The sequence below is a fragment of the Suricata suricatta genome, chromosome 5 (assembly GCF_006229205.1).
Source record: "Suricata suricatta isolate VVHF042 chromosome 5, meerkat_22Aug2017_6uvM2_HiC, whole genome shotgun sequence".
NCBI classification, from domain to species: Eukaryota; Metazoa; Chordata; class Mammalia; order Carnivora; family Herpestidae; genus Suricata; species Suricata suricatta.
Genome location: NC_043704.1, coordinates 104,798,428 through 104,823,264, shown reverse-complemented (window position 1 = coordinate 104,823,264; position 24,837 = coordinate 104,798,428). Strand labels below are relative to the sequence as shown.

Genomic DNA, 24,837 nt, shown 5'->3' with positions numbered 1-24,837 from the left:
GAGAGAGAGAGAGAGAGAGAGAGAGAGAGAGAGAGAGAGAGAGAGAGAGAGAGAGAGAGATTGAGATTGAGATTGATTGAGGCTGGAGTCCAGGCAGGCTGGAGCGGGAGTGGGAGGGCAGTGAGGGGGACGGGAGGGGGCGGGAAGAGGACGCGGGTCCCAGGCCGTCCGGGTTTTCAGATAGCCTCGGCCGCCTTTGCTCTTGGCCATTAATCCAGGGCTGACGAGAATCCCTAATTAATTTAATTAGGCGTGGATTTTGCGTTGGTGTCACGATTCAGTTAAACACTGGGGAGCTGGACCTACTCCGCCGGGGCGTGGCCAAGAGGAAACTGACAAGTGCGCGACTGCTGAAGTCAGTCGGGTACCCGGACTCCGCAACCGACCCTACGATCTCTCACCGCATCTGGGTGCAGCGCAACTGCTCCGCCCCGCCTTGCAGCCGGGCTTCCCAGAGCAGCTCTAGGCGCCCTGCGCCCCAGTTCCGTATCCAGACCCTGTGTCCCAATCCTACATCCCCGCCCCCCACCCACCCTCCAACCCACACAGCCGATGACGGGGGTTCTCAGGTTTGCTCAGAGTCAGGGTCTTCTACAGCGTCCCAGGCCCGCGCGGCTCCTTATAGGAGCTTCCCGGCCTGCAGCAAGAGCTGAGCCGGGATCTTCACTAAGCTTCCCGCCCCCGGGAGTTCTGTGGTTCACCCTTCTACTCGCGTCTTAGAGCCTAAGCTGACACTTATACGTACAAGCCCAACTCGGACCTGTCTGTCTAACACATTTCCCGAGCAGCTGTTCCCTGACAGATTTCATTTTAAAGTGTTTCCTTAGCCCCTGGTCAAGGACAGTTTGACTTCGTTCCCTCTTTGAGATCTCAGGATCCTGACCCCTTCTGCCTTACAACTCGCTGCAACCGGACCCTTCCCACAATGAACTACAGGAGTTCTTTTTTAGCATCCTCAGAAACATTAAAAATCAACAGGAATTAATTAGGAAAATCAACTTCCTAATTTTGAAAAGCAACTGATTGTCCCTCTTTGAGTTTGGAAAAGAATTCACTTTGTTTACCCCCATCTAATTTTAATTTTATTTATCATGGACTATTCAAAAAGAGAGGTTCACCAGGAGAAAGGTTTCTATTTCTCTCTTTCCCTGTCAAAGCTACAACTTAAAATTCTATTCCTGGAGTATTTTCACCGAATTAGTTCGTTATATAGAAGGAACATCTATATTACTGAGTCATTTGTCTGCATTGTGCAGGACAAAGCTTGATATGAGCAGTGTGACCCTATATATCTATATATATATATCTATATATCTCACAAGAATATCTACATATGGAAAGTTATATCTCTCTTCAAGAGTGGCTTGGGGGACATTTTCTATAGAATGAATATTAGTGCTGGTTTTCTTCTGATGTTAAAGATAACATGTTCATCTTCTTGGATCTGATACTCTCAGTAAAAATAAAGCAATTACAGAACTTTGTTATGTATAGTTCTGCCCATCGGTCAAGTCATGAACACAAAGTTAACAGATAATTTGAGAACTATCGTCAAAGCATCCTGAATCATTTGTAAAAAGAGAACACAGTTATAATGTAATATATTAGTGGTTCATAGAACATATACAAATAGTTTGTCATACTCTACTATTCCTTAGATTAAAATGTTCACATTTAGTGAATTTAAGGAAAACGGAAATAATACCTTTTGGAACTGTTACTTTTCCTTTTTTTCTCTTGAATTCTGAAGTTATCTTTTGTTCTTCTTAAAACATTTATTGCTGCTTTTAGGAGAAATAATTAAGATCTTTAAGTTTCCAGTAGCAATAGTTTTTAGGCATTAATGAATTACATGAGTGCTTGCATTTAATCACACTACAAAAGAGACTCAAATACATTTTCCAACGTTATATGAATTTAGAAACCTGATTCACATTCAGTTTTGGTTTACTATTTATAACCACTTTATTTCTGATACCATCAGAGAGGAATAACCATAAAACTTAATCCTTTGTAAAAATCCGTTTTTAAGGTTATTTAGCAGAATGACCAGATAAATGGATGTCTTGTTCAGAGCTCTGAAACTGAGGTGTTAAAAACATATTCACAAACAGCTCCAACATAACCACTATTAGAAGTCTGGCAAAGGACTAGGAAACTCAGTAGCTACTTTAAAAATTCCATCAACTGAGGTTGAGGGGAAATGCCCACTTTAAAGGTAATCAGGGAATGCTCAGATGCCAAGTAGATTTTCCCATAGATTTTCCTGGCATATTGACTCTTTGTATATATTTGGGAATAGTGGTGTTGGTACCAGATGAGCTACGAGAAATCTGCAGTGTCTCATCACAGATCCCCACTGGCCTAAGGGAAGTTTAGTTAAATAACAATCACAACAAGGTTTTTAAATCATATATTAATAAATGTTTGTGTTTAATTATGTTGTTTCATTAGATGAAAATATTTCCTGGAGACAGGATATTTCAAAATGTAGTTTTGGTAAAAAAAAAAAAATTGAATAAAGTTCAGTTGACAGCCTGCAGACAGATACACAGGTTTCAATAAAACTCAGGACCCCAAGGGTCTGCCCAGCTCTTGAATTATTTAAAATAAACATGTGATGTAGTAAAATTTTAAAACGGCTTCTCAAAACTGGTTAGTTAAGGTACAGTCATTTATGAGAAATGTATTTGTGGAAGTGATTTTCACCCTCTCAAACCGTCAGCGGAAAACTGTAGCTTGGATATCTATCAGTCGTTGTGAATGAGTTGGTTCTCACAGTCAACCCAAACCAAGGCCAAGAGTTTATTCACTTCCTTACCATTTATTACAGATAAATAATGTAGTATGAGTTACAGAAAAATGCTGACTCGCTGTAATTTCTACTGGTTTAAATAACAATAAAACCCCTATACATTTGATTTCTTTCAGAAGAAACCTCCTCTCCCAGCTTCGGGCAGCCTTCTCCCATTCCTCTACTAAACCGGTTAACTTATGTGAGAAACTAATTGGCAACCACCAACCTGTGAATGCCTTCACCTTCAGGGTAGAAGAAACACCGATTTTAATGCATTTTTGCAAATAAATCATTACAATTTAATCACACACGACTCTACACAGACACACTCCCATGATTTATTATCTTGGGCTAGTTTCCTCCTCCCCCAGCTTGAGATAACCAATTTTGCTACGCGTGGTGTCTTAAACATAACTTCTATGATGCAGATTTGTCTAGTGATTATCTAAGACGATAACGACGATTACTAAGGCAATAACACTCTTCATTCTCCACCTTTATTGCTTTTTGGGAAGAAGAAAATGAATAAGCAAGCACGCAAACCCAACACCAAACAAAAAATTGGCGGCGTGACGATCTAGTCCCTCGGCACTCCTCTAACTCCTGGTAGCCTCTATCGATGCACTCGAAAGCTCGGCTGACGCTGCCTGGCGCTGGAACCAGGAAGGCGGTGAGCTTAAACTGAAGCAAATTCTGAGGACGCCGGAGGCGCCCAGATTTGAAGGAACATTTCTAGGTCTGCAGCGCTTGCAAGTCTACGCGAGGCGTGAGGCCGAAGGCCGGGACCCAGGTGATGCCCGCATCTGTAGCCCCGGAGGCGGGTGCGGGGTTCTGAGGCCCTGCTTCGGCTTGAGGCGGCGCGGGGCCTGGCGCAATCCGCCGGGAAGGCGGCGTGGAGTGGGGGTGGAGGGGTGGTGGGTGGCGGCCGCGAGGCTTGCCGAGCGGCAGAGTACGCATGCGCCCCACACCTGGCGCTTTCTGACCTTTTAGGTTCGAGCTGGGGCCTTTGGGTGGTGGATGGTGGGTGGCAGTAGGATAGTGTGCGGTCGCAGGCCTCTAGCTAGGCCCTTGGTCTGGAGGTGGTGAGGGAGAGTTAACCAGCTCTTCCTCCCATTTCTTCTTCACCCCTTACCCCCGCCACACCTCCTTCTCCATCCCCAGTCCCTGGTCCTAGATCACTGCTTCGGGTTTCTGTGTAGCTGCTGCTTGTCACTAGCTCTAGGTAGGGTGGAGCGAGAGGGGAGGCTGCAACCTGGAGCTCTGTGCCCCACTCACTCTGCTGTTCCTTAGATTAAAATGTTCACATTTAGTACTTTAGGTCCACTCCTCTTTCAGTGTCTATCTCCCTTCCTGGTTCGCACTCTTGCTGAGGTGAAATAGACTTAACTTTCTTAACATATAAATATATTCGCCTTATTCGCTCTATTTCCTTGACTTCAGAATTTGTGGCCTTGTGGTCATAGACTAAGAGCATATGGCCACCCTTAAACTCTGTTTACTTTGGTGAGAGGTTATAATGGACTATTTATACATGTTGCTGGCTCATGAGTTTAGGTCAAACTTAATAGAATTTCTGTCTCAGAGGTTATATATCCTTAAATGTACATTGCAAGCCTAAATTCGTTGTTGTTACTGCGTTTTCAGAATTACCTCTCTCCTATTAGAGTTTAAGCTGACTAGGAACTAGGTGTTCAAATAAATTCAGATATCATTTGCTGTTATATAAACGTATTCCAACTGTCATTTTTGGACCTTGACCTAAAAGCTCTAAGTGAAGGGGTTAGGCAGAGTACTCAAGTTTAAGGATTTGAATAAGATATGACAGGTGCAACCTTGTGGGGGGAACTGTGTATCTCCTCTAGCTTTAGAGTCTATACATATTCACTTTCTTTTCAGGAAGAGGAAGTATTGGCCTTACCAACTCCACCAGTCTTAGCAAAAAGTTGTGGTATGAATTGGAAAACTTGTGTAGTAAGATTGTTACAGTAGATGTATAGGTATATTTTCTGCTTTCATTTTCAAACCATTGGGGAGAAATACTTATAACTGATAATGCTTTTTTAAAAAATGAGATGCTAAGGGGCGCCTGCGTGATTCAATCAGTTAAAGTGTTGATTTTGAGTCAGGTCATGATCTCAACTGTTGGTGGGTTTGAGCCCCAAGTTGGGCTCTGTGCTGACAGTGCAGAGCCTGCTTGGGATTCCCTCTCTCTCTCTGCCTCTTCCCCACTCATGCTCTCTTTTGCAAAATAAATAAACTTAAAAAAAAAAGAAGATGCTAGTCAGCAGATTTTTTGTTCTGATTGGAGGAGTGTTTTGTCAATTCTGTATCTTTTTTTGAATTTTGCTTTGTTATTTCAAGTTAGAATTTTACCTCAGTTCTTTTACTGTTTTTGCATGATTCTGTACTTGTTTGCAGATTTCTTCCTATGATAAAATGGTATTTTTACTTTTTTTTACTTTACCTCTTTGAGGTGGATTTCTCATTGACATGCCTGTTCTTTTTTTTCTTTCTTTCTTTGCCATATGTCCAAGATAAAAAAGATTAATATACTAATGAATGAGTAGTGGAGAAACTGTCAAATCCTCTACGAATCTTTGTTCTAACTGCCTGTTTTCTGAAAAAGGTTAATTGCTTTTTGTACCTTTATTAATAACTAGACAAAAAAGCTATTTGTGTATGCCTTGAGCTCTCTTTTGAACGAGCACATCTTGGCTTCACATCTTCAATTAGTCATTAGTTTTTGTAAATTGATGTCCTGCTGTAATATTTAGCTATCCTGGTTTCAGTTCTGTAGTGAGAGTATTTGGGTGAGGTTTACAGCCAAGAGACTACAACCAGGAAGTCCTAGAAAATAGAGTGAGGATAGAAAAACCTCACTTGCCTTTTCTATTTACAGATAGATTGAAAAATTGTTAGCTGTGGGACTCCTGAAAGTATTTGCTCAATTCATTATTGCCCTTATCAGAAAGTTATTAATGTGTTTTCCATGTACTGTACCTTAACGATAGAGTTAAATATAAAGAGTTCTTTCTTTCTAGGAGTGTGTCATATAAATTGATGACCACTACTTGAATGAGTAAGTATATTCAATTATATGCCAATAATATGAAAATCCAGAGGTAAATATATATTATCTAGAGTGGTGAGTACAATTTCAGTGTCTGTCATTGATAGAGAAGACAATTTTTAGATCTTATTTATCATTCACTTGTTTTTCTGAACTAATATTTGATGTTAACTATAATAAAGAAATATAGTGGCTTTTGCTATTTCTTGAGATTAATTATACTTCAGTGGAATTTTTCTGAAACGTAAATATGTTACTTGAAAATACATTTATAGTTTTAATACATGTTTTTTAAACTTTCTTTTACTTAATTCCTCTAAGGAAGGATTTTGCATCTTCCATTAACTTTTCTCGGTTAAATGTAATCATTTTTTCTACTAGGGGTGAATTATGTTGTTTGAAATTAAAGGAAAATTTATACCCACCTCCTGTTCTTTTTCTTTTTTTCCAGTCAACACCAAGATACATAATTAGATCTGTGTCATGTTCTTTCTACTTCTTTATGCCTTACATAGGGACTTAATAAGCTGGGCAAGAGTGGAGAATGGCAAATTTTCTAGTTTTAGGATTCCTTTACACTTTGTTTGTTTGTTTGTTTAAGTAGGCTCAATGCCCAGTGTGGGGCTTGAAATCATGACCCTGGGATCAAGAATGAGATGATATACTGACTGAGCCAGCCACACACCCTGGATTCCTTTATACTCTTAACAATTATGGGGGACTCCAAGAACTTTTCTTTATGTGCACTATATCTATATATTGCCTTACTAGTAATTAGAAAATTTTGAAATATTAATCCACTTAAATAGTAAGCCCATTACATGGTAACATAAATAACACATTTGATATGAAAAATAACTGTATTTTCCAAAACAAACTTAGAAAAGTGGCATTATTTGTTATTTGTCACATCTCTAATGTCTGGCTTAATAGAAGACAGTTGTAGTCTTAACATTTGCTTCTGCATTTAGTCTGTTGCGATGAGTTGTTTTTATTGACGTATAGGGAGAAAATCTGGTTTCAAAAAGATTATGGTATTGGAAAAAGAAGTATTTTAATAGCCTTTTCAGATAACTACTTCTTTGATATTACAGCAAAGCATGCCAAGTAGTAGTTTCTTTTTCCTCTTTTTCTTTCTTCCTTTCTTTTTTTTTTTTTTAAGTTTTTTATTCACTTTGAGATAAAGAATCCCAAGTTGGCTTCGCACTGTCAGTGTGGAGCGTGATGTGGGGTGGGGCTCAGACTCGTGAACCGTGAGATCATGACCTAAGCCAGAACTGAGAGCCAGACTCTTAACCGACTGAGCCACCCAGGCGCCCTGACAAGTAGTAGTTTCTTAAACTATATTTGAAACCATATCAATGACTTCATAATGCATTACATTAAAATCAATTGGTTTGTCTTACACTGTGAGTGGATTTTTTTTACCCATGCGGGGCCTTTGGGAAAATAGTGGTTCATTGAGTTATACATATCTTCCAGATTTTTACGTTATTATGTCATTTTTAAAAATTCACACATTTGTTAATATTGCCACTGATCTCATCAGAGGAATCTTTAGTGACTGGGAAGCTGTCAGTCTCATGGTGGTGTATACAAGTTCAAAATTCCAATTTTTGCTTGAGATCTAAAATTTTATGGTTGGCAACGGATAATGTCAGGTTTCCTTGAAGTGAAAGACTCTTCATTTCTGGGAAGATATCTGCCAAATACTCAATTCTGAATAATCAGAGTTTTTTAAAAAAATAGTGTTTTAGGGCACCTGGGTGGCTTTAGTTGGTTAAGCATCCGACTCTTGGTTTTGACTTAGGTCATGAACCTGTGATTGGTGAGATTGAGCCCCATGTCAGTCTCTGCCCTGACAGCACAGAGCCTGCTTGAGATTCTCTCTCCCTCTCTCTCTGCCTCTTCTCGGCTCATGCACACTCTCTCACATGTGCTGTCTCTCAAAATAAATAAACTTTTTCAAAAATAGTATTTCATGATAAAAGTGAGTTCAATTTGAAATTCATTTGTACAAATGTTTGTTCTCAAGGTAACCGTTATTCTTTAGTATGCAGCGGCAGGTAAGCATATTTCCCATTTCATCACACAGAATATTAAAAAGATGTGTGCTGAAGGGTTGAAATTTAAAATTTTTTTAATGTTTGTTTATATTTGAGACAGAGAGGGAGAGAGAGTGCACGCGAGGGAGTGGGGGAGGGGCAGAGAGAGAGGGAGAGACAGAATCCAAAGCAGGCTTCAGGCTCTGAGCTGTCAGCACAGAGCTGAAGTCGGGGCTCGAACCCATGAACCGAACCCAGGAACTGCAAGATCATTACCTGAGCTGAAGTCAGACACTCAACTGACTGAGCTGCTCAGGCGCCCCTGAAATTTAATAAAATTAATGATTTTTACTGCTTTATCAAGGACATTCTTAAGTGAAACTGCCTTAAAAAATTTTTTTTAACTGTGTGTTGCAGTGAAGAATATGACTGCTAGTACACTTTGGTGCCATTGCCTTGATTCTTGTTAAGGCACCAGCAGTTTTGCTTGCTCAGTGCAAAAGTCAACACAGTGAAAAAGGGAAATCATGTTTCAGTATTCTAATGACTTCTTGGATCCCTGAAAGGGCCTTAGGGGCCCCCAGAGGTCTATAGACCCCCTTTTGAGAATTGCTATCATCGAGGGCAAGGCTTTTTGTCATTTGTTCATTAATATCTCTCTTATACGTAGGCCTGTTATCATCATGGAACTTTTCCCCTATCTCTAGTGTTAGATTTTTCTGAATCTCGGTCATCTTTGTTGGTTTACTCTCTACTTTTGGTGGAGCGCATCATCTAGTAGCTTCCTAAAAAAGGGTGAGTGCAAGGTATAATTTCGAGGCTGCATATTTGATCTGTTATCACATCAGTAATTAGGCTGGATATAGAGAGGTTGAAAATCATTTTCACTTAGAATTGTGAAGGCAAGTCCTTTTTGTTTTCTGTGTTGCTGTTGAGAAGCCCTTTGTGATTTCACCCCTAGTTTTCTCTTTTGAAATTTCTAGGATCTTCTGTATATGGCTGGTATCTGAATTTTTCTGAGACATGTCTCATCTATGTCTTTTATTACTTTGTTGTCCTGGGGATTTAAAGCAATGTCTTTCAATCCTGGAAGTTCTTTTGAATTATTCTTTGGATATTTTTATCTCTTTTCTGCCTTTTTTTTTTAATTGAATGCATATTCATTGGATATTGGACTTTTTGGATTGATCCTCTTTTATTTCCCTTTTAAAAAAATACTTTTTTAAGTAATTTCTACATCCAGTGTGGGACTCAAACTTACAACCCTGAGATTGAATTGCATGCCCTAAGGACTCAGTCAACCAGGCACCCACCTCCTATTTTTTCTTTTTTTTTCCTACTTTCCGCAAGTCCTTTGACCTTATCTTCTAACCCTATTGATTTGTTTTTGTTGTTGTTTTATTTTAGACAGAGAGTGAGAGCATGTGTGCATATGAGCAGGGGAGAGGGTCAGAGGTGGGGAGAGAATCTTAAGTAGGCTCCTGCCCTGTGCTGGGATCCATCCCATGACCCTGGGATTATGACCTGAGCTGTGAAACCAAGAGTCACATACTCAACCAACTGAGCCACCCAGGACCTCCTAATGCTATTGTATTTTTTATTACAAATTATCATTTGTATGAATTTCAAGCTTTCCTGTTCTTTGGATGTTCCTCCTCTTCTTGTTTGCGGGATCATCTTCTCATAGGTTTCCGAGGATATTAACTGATTTTTTTCTGCATGTTCCCTGTTTACTAAAAGTTGCTTTTTTTTTTTTTTCCTGTTTTGGTTTCTGTCTCTTATGATGAAGGCTTTCATCATGTGATTGGTTATATTTTGTTATATGATCGCTAAAAGGTTAACAAAAAAAGGGTCACGGAGAAAAGTTTACTGTATTTAAGGTTTGGCCTTGTTAATTAAGGGCCTGGCCTTTTTTTCAGAGGACGTTCTAATATTTATTTACCTTTTTTTTTTGGCTACTGATCAGTTTTTGTAAAGAATCTTCTGCCAGAATTCTTGGATCCAAAGACACTGAGTGCTGCAGTATTTACCATTAGATTATAGATTTTCATTTTACTTTAACTTTTAGTTTAGCATCTTTCTGCCCTCTTTTACCTGGACCTGGTGCTTCATTGTTTCATCATTTTCCTGAAATAAGCCATCTTTCCTGCTGGGACTGGAAAGGAGTAGTCACTGCCTCGTTTGGATGGGGGAGAATCTGGGAGATTACTTCTTTTACAGATTTTCAACTAATTTTCTGTATTTTAGTCTTATGACCCATTGTGCCTGCTCTGGTATCTGGTGTCTCAAATTCCTGAGCCTTTCTCATTTTTGCTATGTGAATTGGCCTTTCTCTTGTTGGAATTCTCTGCAGTTGCTTGATATTCAACTTTCTTACCTCTAAATCCTCCATCTGGTTTTCATTTGCTAAAAATTTATTGACATATCTTTTCTACTGTTCCTGTTGTTTTCTCTTCTAGTCTCCTTATACTTGTGAATTTGTACTTTTTTATCCTTTCTCTCTCATTTTAGTATTTTTTTAGCCAGATAATAAGATTATCATAAAAAGTCATCTTAATTTAAATGGTTATTTCTGGACAAAGAAAATTCATAACTGTCTAAAGGTGAAAACAAACAATGAAAGAAAAAGCCAGGAAATAGGAAGACTTAGGTGATTGTTATCATTCGATTATGTAACATTCTTTAATGAAAATACACATACACACAGATGTGGTTACATGTTATATATAATGGATATAATATATGTGGATATTTAAGTGTTTATATGTACATTTATATGGTCAATATAATTTTATAATTATAGTATTTTTGAAAATTTTTAATGCTAATTTATTTTTGAGAGGGAGGGAGAGAGAGCATGAGCAGGGGAGGGGCAGAGAGAGAGGAAACACAGAACTGGAAGCGGGCTTCAGGGTCTGGGCTGTCAGCACAGAGCCAGACATGGGGCTGGAACTCACATACTGTGAGATCATGACCTGAGCCGAAGTCAGAGGCTTAACCGACTAAGCCACCCAGGTGCCCCAATGTAGTATTTTTTAAAAACATTTTTAATGTTTATTTATTTTTGAAGGAAAGAGACATAGAACATGAGCAGGGGAGGGACAGAGAGAAAGAGAGAGAGAGAGAGAGGAGACAATCCGAAATGGGCTCCCAGCTCTGAGCTGTCAGCACAGAACCCGACCCAGCGCTCGAACTCATGAACCATGAGATCATGACCTGAGCCAAAGTCGGTTGCTTAACCAACTGAGCCACCCAGGCACCCCAGTACAGTATTTTGAAGCTGGAAAGGGTCATGGTGATCTTTAACTAGTGCAGTTTCATTTTTCAGTGAGGAAACTGACTTTGATTTAAAAGTGATAATACTGAAAGTTTCAAAACCAAGTCTTCACAATATTTTAACTGTAAACTATGAACAACTTGGAGGTTCAGAACTGTATTTAAAGTCTAATTCTGGCTCTAGGTAAATAGCTGGATGTTTTGAATTTTGTCCTGACACTGATTTTCAAGTGGTATTGAGATTTTCAATTTTCAAGTGGTTTTGGGTTAGAGTCAGGGAGGGGATGGCTCACCTGACCATTCTGAAAACAAAGCTGTAATTTAACACATTGCTTTGTTTATAGTAATGATATTAACTTATTTTGAATACATATTAAAGGCAATGATGAGATTTTATTTACCTGATCCATTAACTGTTTGTCTTAACCATTACGTAGGATAGATCTTGCTTTTATGTGACACTGAAAGGTAGCTAATAACTGTGTTAGTAAAATAAATGAGATTATGCTCCTGAAATCATTGCTGCACTATATGCTAACTAACTTGGATATAAATTAAAAAAAAATAATAATAAAAATAAATAAATGATATTGCGAATGAGACTAAAGGCTAGCTTTAAGACAAATAAGCTTCTTACCAACTACATTAATAATTAAGTGTAAAAACCTTAAGTTCTATTTCTGTATGTTTTTTCCTTTTGTATGCTATTACTATATATTTTGTATGTGTTACTATAGCCATATAGAAAATGGTGTAAAATAACAATTACTCAGTTTCATCACTTTAATATTATCAAGTATTTTCAATTTTGCTCTTATTCATATGTATGTATTTTCTTAAATTGTAGTCTCTCTAGATATGGTTTTAATAATGTTATAATGAATATCTCCATGAATATATCTTCCTTTTAAAAAAAAACTTTGCAGATATATTCTTAGAAGTAGGATTGCTTCATCAAAAAAAATTAACATTTTAATGACCCCTCTTTTTAAATTGCTTAATTGCTTTCTAGAAGGATTATACCATCACTTTATATAGGAATTAGCAGTGTGCAGAGTTGACTGACTTAACGATAACCTCATCAATGTTAGTACTTTGCACTGTTTCAATTTGTACTTTGTTGATAATTAATGAGGTTTTATCCACTTAAAAATTTAGTATTTTTAGTTAGAAAAAGGTAATTATAAAAGGTGGGAAAATATTTTTTATCTTTAGGGAATGTGCAAATGAAGAATTAGTGGTTGATCCCTAAACCAGATATTGTATAATTAATGATAAGTGCAACTTAAAATATCAGAAAATTTATAATAATTCATAGTTATAATACGTACAGTTCTCAGGATTGAATCTTTTGAGAGACATTTGCAAATATTATGGACAAATTTAAATTGTTCATAAATTGTGAAAAGTTTATTGATAATTTTTGAAGACTATACTAGAGCTATTTCTCATGTCTTGTCAAAATGACAGAAATTTTACTTTAAATAAGACTTTTTAAATTTTTACAAAGTTCTACAAAAATTATTAAGTTAAATTTCATCCATTGTGCCATTGTGCTAGAAAAAAGATTCTTTGAATTTAAACTTACAGAAATGGGACGCCGGTCATCAGATACTGAAGAAGAAAGCAGAAGCAAGAGAAAAAAGAAGCACCGTAGACGGTCATCTTCAAGTAGTTCTTCAGATAGTAGAACATACAGCCGAAAGAAAGGTGGAAGGAAATCAAGATCAAAGTCAAGATCTTGGTCCAGAGATCTTCAGCCTCGCTCTCATTCATATGATAGAAGGTAAGTTTTATAATTTTTACTTATGTGTAATGAGAGTAACATTCTTTAGAATTCGTATATTTTTGTACTTTCAATTTTTTTAGGTAAAACATTTTTCTTTTTTGCAGATTTTATTTTTAACTGTTTTTATTTATTTGAGAGAGAGAGAGAGACAGCATGAACAGGGGAGGGTCAGAAAGAAAGGGAGACACAGAATCTGAAGACAGGCTCCAGGCTCTGAGCTGTCAGCACAGAGCCTGATATGGGGCTTGAACCCACAAACCGTGAGATCATGACCTGAGCCGAAGTCAGATGCTTAACTGACTGAGCCACCCAGGCTCCCCAAACATTTTTCTTTTAGAAGTTATATATTTATGAAGGTTAAGTCCCAACCCAAAAGATTTTTTTTTTACATTTGAGTATGTTATATTAGTTTCAGACGTACTATTTAGCAATTTCACAAGTTTATGCATTATGTTGTGTTCACCACAAGTATAGTTACCATCTGTCCCATTGCATTGCTATTGTAGTATCCTTGGCTGTATTCCTTATGCTCTGATTTTTATTCTGTGACTTACTCATTTCATGACTGGAGGCCTGTATCTCCCTTTCCCATTCACTCATTTGCCCTATCCCCTCACTCTCCCAAAGGTTTTCCTTTTTGCCAGGCAGAATCCATGGGTCTAGTGTCTATCCTTTGTAGACATGTAGGTATAAACTGGTATAGTTTTCATAAAATATTGTCTGATAATATTCGGAAGGATTGTTTACTACTGAGCACCCCTAATGTCTTAATTAGTAGCTGGATCCAATCACTAAACTATGCATCAGGCATCTGACTGTTAAAGCGGAATAACATTTTATCTCTATTTGCTTCTAGGAAGGAGTGAAAAGTAGTAAAAGTGAGACAATTCTTTAGAATCTAGAAGATTTCTAATGCCTATAAAAATTTTTTTTATAGCAATGACACTTGTTTATATTTTATTTCAGACGCAGGCATCGATCAAGCAGTAGCTCGTCTTATGGTTCTCGAAGAAAACGAAGTCGAAGTCGTTCACGGGGTCGAGGGAAATCCTATAGAGTTCAGAGATCTAGGTCAAAAAGCCGAACAAGAAGGTATGTCATATTAGATATTTATTGTCTTGTAACAGACTATTTCAAATTTAGTGACCTAAAGCAACAATCACTTATATTCTCATGATTTTATGATTTTGACTGAGCTCAGCTGACAGTTCTTCTGCTAATCTCATCTGGGGTCACTCATACTCTCTGGCTTCTCATCCTCTAGTAGGCAGGACAGGGCTTTTTCACATGATGGAGGGCATTTTTGAAGAATGTAAGAGAAGGTGTAAAATTTTTCAAGATCTTGCCTCTATGTGTTAAAGAATAAGTTTGTATCTCCTCTAAATTTGGGTATTGAAGCCCTAACCCTCAATGTAGCTATATTTGGAGAAAGAGTCTTTATGGAAGTAAGTTCAATGAGGTCATAGGGTAGAGCTTTAATCCTGTAGGGATCCATGTGCCTTTTAAAAAGAGGAAGAGAGAGATCTTTCTCTTTCTTTGAGTATGCACTCAGTGGAAAGGCCATGTGAAGATAGAGTGAAAAGGTGGGTATTTATAAATCAGGAAGATAGCCCTTACCAGGAATCAAATTAGCTGGCATCTTCATTTTGGACTTACAGTATAGCCTCCAGAACTTTGCGAAATAAATTTCAGTTGTTTAAGCCATCCAGTCTGCTGGACAGTAGTTTGTTACAGCAGTTGGAACAGACTGATACACAGCTAGACTAATACATTAATACACCGACTAATACTCCACCTGTGTTTTCTGGCTGTGCTCAAGGGCCAGTAACACAGAGAATAGCCTGTCTGGAGTCATTCATACATTTGGGCAATGGTAGAAAATTTGATTGAATAGGATGGGGACTATGGTATTGATGGAATTGATAAAAATAGGCATTCAGAAATTACTGAAGGTTTTTGAACAGAATAATGGTAGGATAAAAACATTTTAGGCAGATCAGTTTCTTTTCTGATTAGTTCTTCATATACTGTTAGGCTCTAGGGACATATTAACAGCCTGGTTTTGTTATCTAGGCATAAAATTTTATAAGTTGCTGTATGAATCTGAAGTTGGTTAATAGCAATAAAGTTCAAATATTTAGCTTTCTGGTCTTGTGCTGTGGCCTCAGCCTCCTCTCCTTTGTTACCCTCTATGGATAAGCCACTGTGTTACATGCCTTTTTTTCCATACATGTTTCTGGGTTGCTAGCTTTTGAGTATGTTCTTCCGCCTTCTTGCATATCTGTATTTTGAGAACTCTTCCTATCCTTTAATGTTTAATTCTATTTAACCTTTAATTATTTCTCAATCCTTTTTTGATTTTTTACCTTTTCACTCTTGAGTCAAATTTAATCCCTTCTTTCTTGTCCCACCATCACCTGTGATTCCTGATTTGTAACAGTTCTGTTTTGAGTATTATGTTTTATTCTCACGTATTGTAAACTCTTGAAGGGGGACCCTCTTACTACCTAACAAAATGCCTTGCATAGTAAATATGCCTTGATTTGAGTGAATGATTAATTGGGGGAAATGAAGTTAGATAGAGAGTTGGGTTTTGTAGCAAGAAAAAGTTTTATTGTTTTATTGATTTGGAGAAGGAAAGCTTTTTTTTTTTATGTATTGATTTGTCTAAAAAGAGGCTGATTACCAGAAAACAACTTCAATTGAAATTTCCCATCGTTGGGAATAAAAATAATAATCCATGCTTTTTATGGTCTTCTTTATATTTTCACATGCGTCAGTCATTTAGAGTTCGTTTTAAGCATCAGGGTTTTAACATAGGAAACTTGGGAACCTTTGGAAAGGTTCAGGGAATTAGGAAAGCTATCACTAATTATTTTAGCTTGAAGCATGGTAGCTGGTTGTTTGCTCAGAAGACACTGGAAATTTTAAGTACTCTCTCATTTGGTAGCACCGAAGTGGATGACTCTCAAGAAACCACTCACCTGGGGGGAGCCTGGGTGGCGCAGTTGGTTAAGCGTCTGACTTTGGCTCAGGTCATGATCTCACAGCTCATGGGTTCAGGCTCTGTGCTGACTGACTACACAGAGCCTGGAGCCTGCTTTGGAATCTGTGTCTCCCTCTCTCGCTGCTCCTCTCCCCCTCACACTCTCTCAAAAATGAATAAATGTTAAAAATTAAAAAAAAAAAAGAAACGTCTCACCTGGAAGCTGTTTTTTTGCCCAGTTATCTACCTAGAGCTCTCTCCAGGGTTGGGGAGGGGTCTGGAAATGTTAATTTTGTTTGCATTGCAAGGAAGACCTTAAAAAGAATAGCGATGATGTCTAGTCAACCATAAACTATCTAGCACATATGCATTTAGTAATTTGAGTTTTGTAACTCTGTCAGGGTATAATGCATCATAATGCCTTTATTTTGTATATCAGAAAACAAATTCAGAGGTTTATTCAGAACAACTTTTCAGCCTCTTGAATCGACACTTTGGTATTTAACTGTAATAACTAATCTGGAGTTTCTGAAAAGTCTTAAATTTTGAGAAGGTATGTTATCTATGTCCTTTACACATATTTTTTTGGAAAATATACTTTAGGAATTTATTCTTCAAAATATTTGAACTAAATGAGTTTATTCTTAGTTTAACAAGAAAATTGAACCACTCATTCCTTGAACAGCTTGGTTAATCAAGGCTGTATTTTAAACAGAGATGATGAAAGTAGTCAGTTTTTCAAAGAAAAAAATAATGATTCTAAATCTAAAGGTGTGTTGCAATAATCTCTGTGGTTTTTAATAGAAATGAGTGATTTCAGTCATGGTAAGTCAAATACTTTCAGAAAGTAAAAAGAATGTAAAAAGTAATTGACATGAAGCATGTTCTGGGGTAGCAGAAGGGAAGTAAATATGTGAAGTTTGCTGCAGTTTACACAGCTAAGTTATAGAGTAGGCGGTTATGCTTTTTAACATAATTTTTTAAATGTTTGTTTATTTTTAGAGCGAGCATGTGAACGTGCGAGGGTGAGGGGTGGGCAGAGAATTCAAAGCAGGCTCTGCACTGACAGCAGCAAACCCAGTGCAGGGCTCTCACACGCAAACTGAGATCGTGACCTGAGCTGAAGTCAGACGCTTAACCAGCTGAGCCGCCCAGGCACCCCCGCTTTTTGATATAATTTTTATGTTCTCAAATATTCAGGTTGTGACATATTTCACTTCCTTTTGTGACAGTGAGGAATTTGTTCCTGTTAGTCACAGTATCAGTATGTTGACTTATTTCCTCATTCCAGAGTACCCAGAAAGTGCTTTTAGAATTGCTGATACATACCACTGTAAAAAAACAAACTTACAGATTAGGGTTAATATTTTTTATGCTTCTTTTTATCTTTAATGTGGGAGTATATAGTTCTCTTCCCCACTTCTAGGTTTGTTTGTTTTTATTCATATTTCAAGTTTTTTTATCCCCCTAAATTTAAAAATTGTCTCTCCCTTTATCTTAGTATGTAAAATATTAATATGGTTCTAATAGTAGTATACTAAAAAGGCATATGCAGAGACATAGTACTCCCCTTTCTCCTTTTTATCTTGTTTCTAATTACTCCATAGGTAACTAATTTTATTTGTGTTTAGGTTTTACTCTTTTTTTTTTTTTTTTTTTTTTTTTTTAAGAAAGAGAGCGAGAGGGTTTGCGGGCATATGTGTGAGTCACGTGCCTGCGCTGGGGAGAGGGCAGAGGCACGGGAAGAGAAAGAGAGACTCTTGAGCAGGTTCCATACTCAGTGTGGAGCCCAATGCCAGGCTCAATTCCAGGACCCTGGAATCATGACCTGAGCTGAAAACAAGAGCTGGATGCTTCACTGACTGAGCCACCCAGGCGCCCCTCCTCTGTTTCTTTTTAAACAAGGTAGTACTATATCCGCAGTATACTATAGATATTCTTTTGTTTGCTCTTTTTGTTTACTGATATATCTTGGAAAGTACTCCATGTCGATTAATAGTAATCTTACTCATTTTTTCATGGTTGCTTAGTTGCTCATTGCGTGGCTCTATCATAATTTGTTTAGCCTGTCTCCTACACATGGACATTAAAGATACTTCCCATATTTTGCAGTGCTAAAAAGCTGCCATGGATCATCCTGTACATGAGTATTTTTTTATTGTTGGAGGTATATTTTCAGGGTAAACTCCTAGAAAGAGGATTGCTACATGAAAAGATAAATAAGTTTGTAGTTTTGTTAGAAATTACCAAAATCCTGGGGTGCCTGGGTGGCTCAATCAGTTAAGTGTCTGATATTGGCTCAGGTCATAATCTTGTGGTTCATGAATGGTTCATGGGTTTGAGCCCTGCATTGAGCTCTGGGTTGACAGTGTGAAGCCTGCTTGGGTTTCTCTGTCTCTGTCCCTGTTCATCTTGAGTTTGCTCGCTCTCTCTTTCTCTCAAAGTAAATAAAGAAAACTGTCTATAGTGTGTAAGAGTCCTGTTTCTTCACAGCCTCATCAATAGAATATGTTGGCATATTTAAATATTTGTCAGTGTGATAGATGAAAAATGGTATTGTAATGTAATTTTGGTTTTCATTTCTTTTTATCGTGAGTTGGAACATCTTTATGTTTGAGGGCCATTTTTCTGTTTTTGTGTGTGTAAATTTTCTCTTCATGTCTTTTGAGTTTTTGAATTTTTTCCTTTAATTTTTAAGAGTTACTTATTAGATAATTAATCCTTTAGCTGTAATACATATGGCAAATATTTTCTCTTAGTTTTTCAGTTGTGTTTTGAGTTTGTTCATGCTACTTCTTGGCCTTGCAGAAGCTTTTTTTTTATTTTTTTAATTTAATTTTTTAATTTTTTAATTTATTTTTGAGAGAGTGACACAGTGTGAGTGGGGGAGGTCAGAAAGAGAGGGAGACACAGAATATGAAGCATACTCCAGGCTCCGAGCTGTCAGCCCCTGATGCGGGGCTCAAACCCACAAACCGTGAAATCATGATCTGGGCTGAAGTTGGCTGCTTAATTGACTGAGCCACCCAGGCACCCCAATGCAGAAATTTTTATGTGGTAAATTTATCTTTCTTCTCTCAATGCACCTTTCCTTATGTTCACAATATAGAGAAATTCTTTCCTTATACCCAGATAGAGAGGAATTCACTGATATGTCTTGTTTATTTCATTTTTTACATTTATGTCTTTTATATATTTGGATTTATTCTTGTCAATGATATGAGGTCTGGATCTATTGTTTTCTTTTTTCAGTTGGCTGTTGTCACATCACCATTTATTAAAAAGTCCATCTTTGCCCCTGTGATTTGTGATGCCCTGTTTATTGATATACTAAATTACGTTACTACTTGGTCTTTTTCTTCTTTGACTTTATTCATATTCCAGCAGCCTGCTTGTTCATTTACGCACTAGTAGAACGCTTCTAATTATAGAACTATGTAAGTATACTTTAATGTTCGGTAGGGCTAAGTCCTCTTTTGACTTTCAGCTTTTCGTTTTCAGTGTTCTCCTGGCTATTACTTTCATGTGAACTATTTTTTTTCATACAAACTTTGATAATTAACTCATTGAGGTCCATTAAAAAAGCTTTTGGTGTCTTTATTGAGATTTCATTAAACTTACAAATTGTGGAGAACTGACATCTCTATCATGTTGAGTTGTTCTAAGAGCAAAGGGATGGTTTTTCATTTGTTTTAGGCAGTTTTTTTGCAATTCAGGGATGTTTTAAAGTTTGCTAATTTCTCCTTTTTTTATTATCTTAGCGTTTATTGTGCCTTTTTCTTTAGAAAGCTTTGTGCGTATGTTTTTGCACACTCTGTTACATTAGTTTTAAGTGTACAGCATGTGATTTGACAAGTTATGTGTTACGCTAAATTCACCACAAATGTAGCTTTCTTTTGTCATTATACGCTATTACAGTACTGTTGACTGTATTCTTTGTGCTATATCTTTCATCCCTGTGAAATATTCATTCCATAACTGGAAGCCTGTGTCTCTGACTACTCTTTACCCATTTTGCCCATGTCTCCACCCTCTTTCCTTCTGGCAGCCATCAGTTTATTCTCTATACTTATGGGTCTGCTTCTGCTTTCTTTGTTCATTTTTCATTTGTTTTTTAAATTCCACATAAAAATGAAATCATATGATATTTATTTGTCTTTGACTTACTTCACTTAGCATAATACTATCTATTATCTCGCAAATGGCAACAAGATCTTTCTTTTTTATGGCTGAGTAATACTCTATTGTGTATATGGATGTATATACGTCTGTAAATCTACGTCTGCATAGTCTTTTTATTTTTAATTTTTTAGGAGACAGCATACTGTTTTCTACAGTGACTGCACTAGTTTGCATTCTCACCAACAGTGCATGAGGGTTTCCTCTTCTCTGCATCCTCGCCAGCACTTATTTCCTATCTTATTGATTTTGGCCTTTCTGACAGGTGTGAAGTGATATCTTAATGTGGGCTTGATTTGCATTTCTCTGATGACTGGTGATTTTGAGCATCTTTTCATATGTCTGTTGGCCATCTGTATGTCTTCTTTTTTAGAAAGCTATCTATTTGGGTCATCTGCCCATTTTTTAATTGGATTATTGTGGGGTTTTTTTTGGTGTTGAGTTATAAAGGTTCTTTGTAGATTTTGAATATTACCTTTTATCACATATATTATTTGCAAATATCTTCTCTCATTCAGTAGGCTTCCTTTTTGTTGATAGTTTCCTTCGCTGTGTAAAAGCTTTATATTTTGGCATAGTCCCAAAGTTTATTTTTGCTTTTGTTTCCCTTGCCTAAAAGAGACGTATCTAGAAAAATATTGCTAAGGCTGATGTCAGATTATTGCCTATGTTTTCTTTTAGGAGTTTCATGGTTTCAGGTCTCACATTTAGGTCTTCAGTACATTTTGAGTTTATTTTTTATTTTTGTCTATAGTGTAAGAAAGTGGTCCGGTTTCATTCCTTTGCATGTAGCTGTCCAGTTTTCCCAGTACCAATTGTTGAAAAGACTTTTTTCTCATTGTATATTCTTTTCATAGATTAAACCTTATAAACATGGGTTTATTTTTGGGCTCTAGTCTGTTCCACTGGTCTATGTGTCAGTTTTTGTGTTAGTACCATACTGTTTTGATTACTGTAGTTTTGTAGTGTATTTTGAAATCAGGGATTTTGATACCTTCAGCTTCCGCACCCCCCCTCAAAATTGCTTTGACTTTTTGGGGTCTTTTGTGGTTCTATGCAAATTTTAGGATTGTTTGTTCTTAGTTCTTTGGGAAAATGTTATTGTTCTTTTAATAAATTTTTATTCACTTATTTTTGAGAGAGAGAGAGACAGAGAAAAGTGGGGCAAAGAGAAAAGAAGACAGAAAATCAGAAGTGGGCTCTGCACAGACAGCAGAGGGCCTGATGTGAGTCTCAAACGCATGAACCGTGAGATCATGACCTGAGCTAAAGGTGGCTGTTTAACTGACTGAGCCACCCAGGTGCCCCTGTTGGTGGTATTTTGATAGGGATTGCATTGAATCTGTTGATAGCTTTGGGTAGTATGGACATTTTAACAATATTTGTTCTTCCAGTTCATGAGCATGGAGTATCTTTCCATTTGTTTGTGTCATCTTTAGTGTCTTTCATCAGTGTTTTATAGTTCAGAGTACAGGTCTTTCTCTTTGGTTAAGTTTATTCCTGGTGGGTATTTTATTCTTTTTGGTGCAACTGTAAATGGGATTGTTTTCTCAATTTCTTTCTGCTACTTCATTATTAGTGTATCGAAATGCAACAGATTTCTGTATATTTACTTTGCATCCTGAGACTTTGCTAAATTCACTTATTCTGGTAGTTTTTGGGTGGAGTCTTTAGGGTTTTTATATCTAATATCATGTCATCTGCAAATAGTGACAGTTTTACTTCTTCCTTACCAATTTGAATGCCTTTTATTTCTTTTTTGATTGCTGTGGCGAGGACTTCCACTACTATATTTAATAAAAGTGGTAATAGTGGACATCCTTGTCTTGTTCCTAATCTTAGAGGAAAAGCTCTCAGTTTTTCAACACTAGTATGATGTTAGCTGTGAGTTTTTTATATATGGCATTTCTTATGTTGAGGTATTTTCTCTCTCAACCTGCTATGTTGAGGGTATTTAAAAAAATTTTTTTTTTAATTTTTTAAATTTATTTTTGAGAGATAGAGCAGGGGACAGTCAGAGAGAGAGGGAGATACAGAATCTGAAGCAGGCTCCAGGCTCTGAGCTAGCTGTCAGCACAGAGCCTGAAACAGGGCTCAAACCCACAAACCGTGAGATCATGACTTGAGCTGAAGCCGGACTTTTAACCAACCGAGGCACCCAGGCACCCTGAGGGTTTTTTTTTTAATCACGAACAGATGTTGTACTTTGTCAGATCCTTTTTCTGCATCTATTGTCTTGATCATATGGTGTTTATTCTTTCTCTTGATAATGTGTGTATCACACTGATTGATTTATGAATATTGAACCACTCTTGCATCCTGGGAATAAATCCCACTTGATCATGGTGCATGATTTTTTAAATGTATCATTGGATTTGGTTTGCTAGTATTTTGTTAAGAATTTTTGCATCTCTGTTCATGAGAGATATTTGCCTGTGGTTCTCTTTGGTGTCTTTATTTGCTTTTGGTATCAGGATAATGTTTGCCTCGTAGGAAGAATTTGGATGTTTTCCTTCCTCATCTTTTTCTGAAATGGTTTGAGAAGAATAAGTATTAACTGTTTCTTAAATGCTTGGTAGAATTCACCTCTGAAGCCATCTTGTCCTGGACTTTTATTTGATGGGAATTTTTTTATTTTTTAAAAAAATTTCATTGCCAGTTATCAGCCTGTTGAGATTTTAAATTTCTTCTTGGTTCAGTTTTTGGAAGTTGTATGTTTCTAGGTATTTATCCATTTCTTCTGGGTTTTCCATTTTGTTGGTGTATACTTTTTCCATAGTATTCTCTTATCACCCTTTTATTTCTGAGGTATTGGTTCTTGTTTCTACTTCTTCATTTCTGATATATATTTGAGTTCCCTCTTTTTTATTGTTGAGTCTAGCTAAAGGTTTATCAATTTTGTTTATCTTTTATCTCCTTGTTTTGTGCAGCTCTTAATTATTTTAGTCCCTAGTTTATTTCTGCTCTAGTCTTTATTCTTTCCTTCTACTGGCTTTGGTCTTTACTCTTTTTTTTTTTTTAGCTCCTTTAGGTGTAAAGTTAGGTGGTGTAAGATTAGGTGGTTTACTTCAGATTTTTCTTGCTTCTTGAGGAAGACCTGTATTGCTATAATTTTCTCTCTTAGAACAGCTTTTGCTGTATCCCAAAGATTTTCAATCATCGTGTTTTCATTTTAATTTGTCTTTTTGCATTTTTTATTTCCTCTTTGATTTCTTTGTTGACCCATTCACTGTTTAGTAACATGTTTTTTAACTTACATATGTTGGTGTTCTTTCCAGAGTTCTGCTTGTGATTGATTTCTAGTTTCATGCTGTTGTAGTTTGTAAAGATGCATGATATGATTTCAGTCATTTTGAATATTTTCAAATTTGTTTTGTGACCTAAAATGGGATCTGTTCTGGAGAATGTTCCATGTCTGCTTGAAAAGAATGGGTATTCTACTGGTTTGGAATGGCGTGTTCTGAACATATGTTAGGTCCATCTGGTCTGATATGTCATTGATAGCCACTGTTTTCTTGTTAAATTTCTGTCTGGAATATCTATCGATTGATGTAAGGAGATAGTAAAGTCCCCGACAGTTATCATATTACTGTCAGTTTCTTCCCTTATATGGTAATAGTTGCTTTATATACTTAAGTGTCTCCATGTTGGGTCCAGAAATATTTACAACTGTTATGTCCTCTTGGATTGTTCCTTTATCATTGTGTAGTGTCCTTTGTTGTCTGTTGCTACTTTGTTTTAAAGGTTAATTTGTCTGAAATTAGTACTGTTCCTCCAGCTTTCTTTTTGCTTCCATTTGCATGGTAAATGTTTTCCTATCCCTTTATCTTTGATCTCCATGTGACCTTTAGTTCTGAAGTGAGTCTTTTGTAGGCAGCATGTTGATTGGTCTTACTTTTTTATGCATTCTGTTACCATATGTCTTTTAATTGGAGCATTTAGGACATTTACATTTAAAGTAATTATTGATAGGTATGTACCTATTGCCATTTTGTTACTTGTTTTATGGTTTGATTTTGTTGTTCCTCTCTATTCCTTTCTCCTCTTGCTTTTTTAGTTTTGTAGTTTGATGGCTTTCTTTAGTGTTATGCCTGGACTCCTTTCTCCATAATTTTTTGTATCTATTATAGGTGTTTGATTTGTGGTCATCATGAGGTTCATATATGCATATATGAGTCTGTATTAATTTGATGGTCACTTACGTTTGAATCTATTCTTTTTTTTTCAATACTCAATGTTTTTGTTTTGCTTGTTTTTTTTAAATAGGTCTTTTTAAAAAATATTTTATTGTCAAATTGGTTTCCATACAACACCCAGTGCTCTTCCCCACAAGTGCCCTCCTCCATCATCTCCACCTCTTTTCCCTCCTCCCCCTTTCCCTTCAACCCTCAGTTCATTTTCAGTATTCAACAGTCTCTCAAGTTTTGCATCCCTCTCTCTCCCCAACTCTCTTTCCCTCTTCCCCTCCCCCTGGTCCTCCATTAGGTTTCTCCTGTTTTCCTGTTAGACCTATGAATGCAAACATATGGTATCTGTCCTTCTCTGCCTGATTTATTTTGCTTAGCATGACACCCTCAAGGTCCATCCACATTCCTACAAATGACCAGATTTCATTCTTTCTCATTGCCATGTAGTACTCCATTGTCTATATATACCACATCTTCTTGATCCACTCATCAGGTGATGGACATTTAG

At 36.9% G+C, this 24,837-nt stretch overlaps 1 protein-coding gene across 1 annotated transcript in view; it reads left to right on the top strand.

The window, feature by feature from the left end:
- The first annotated feature begins 5,836 nt into the window (after positions 1 to 5,836).
- Positions 5,837 to 24,837, top strand: part of RSRC1 (arginine and serine rich coiled-coil 1) — a 395,751-nt gene continuing 376,750 nt past the window's right edge. Inside the window, exons 1-3 of the mRNA XM_029939988.1 lie at positions 5,837 to 5,876; positions 12,779 to 12,974; positions 13,944 to 14,069. Of these exons, the coding sequence (XP_029795848.1) occupies positions 5,873 to 5,876; positions 12,779 to 12,974; positions 13,944 to 14,069 (326 nt within the window). The 5' untranslated portion in view covers positions 5,837 to 5,872. The remainder of the gene's footprint in view (positions 5,877 to 12,778; positions 12,975 to 13,943; positions 14,070 to 24,837) is intronic.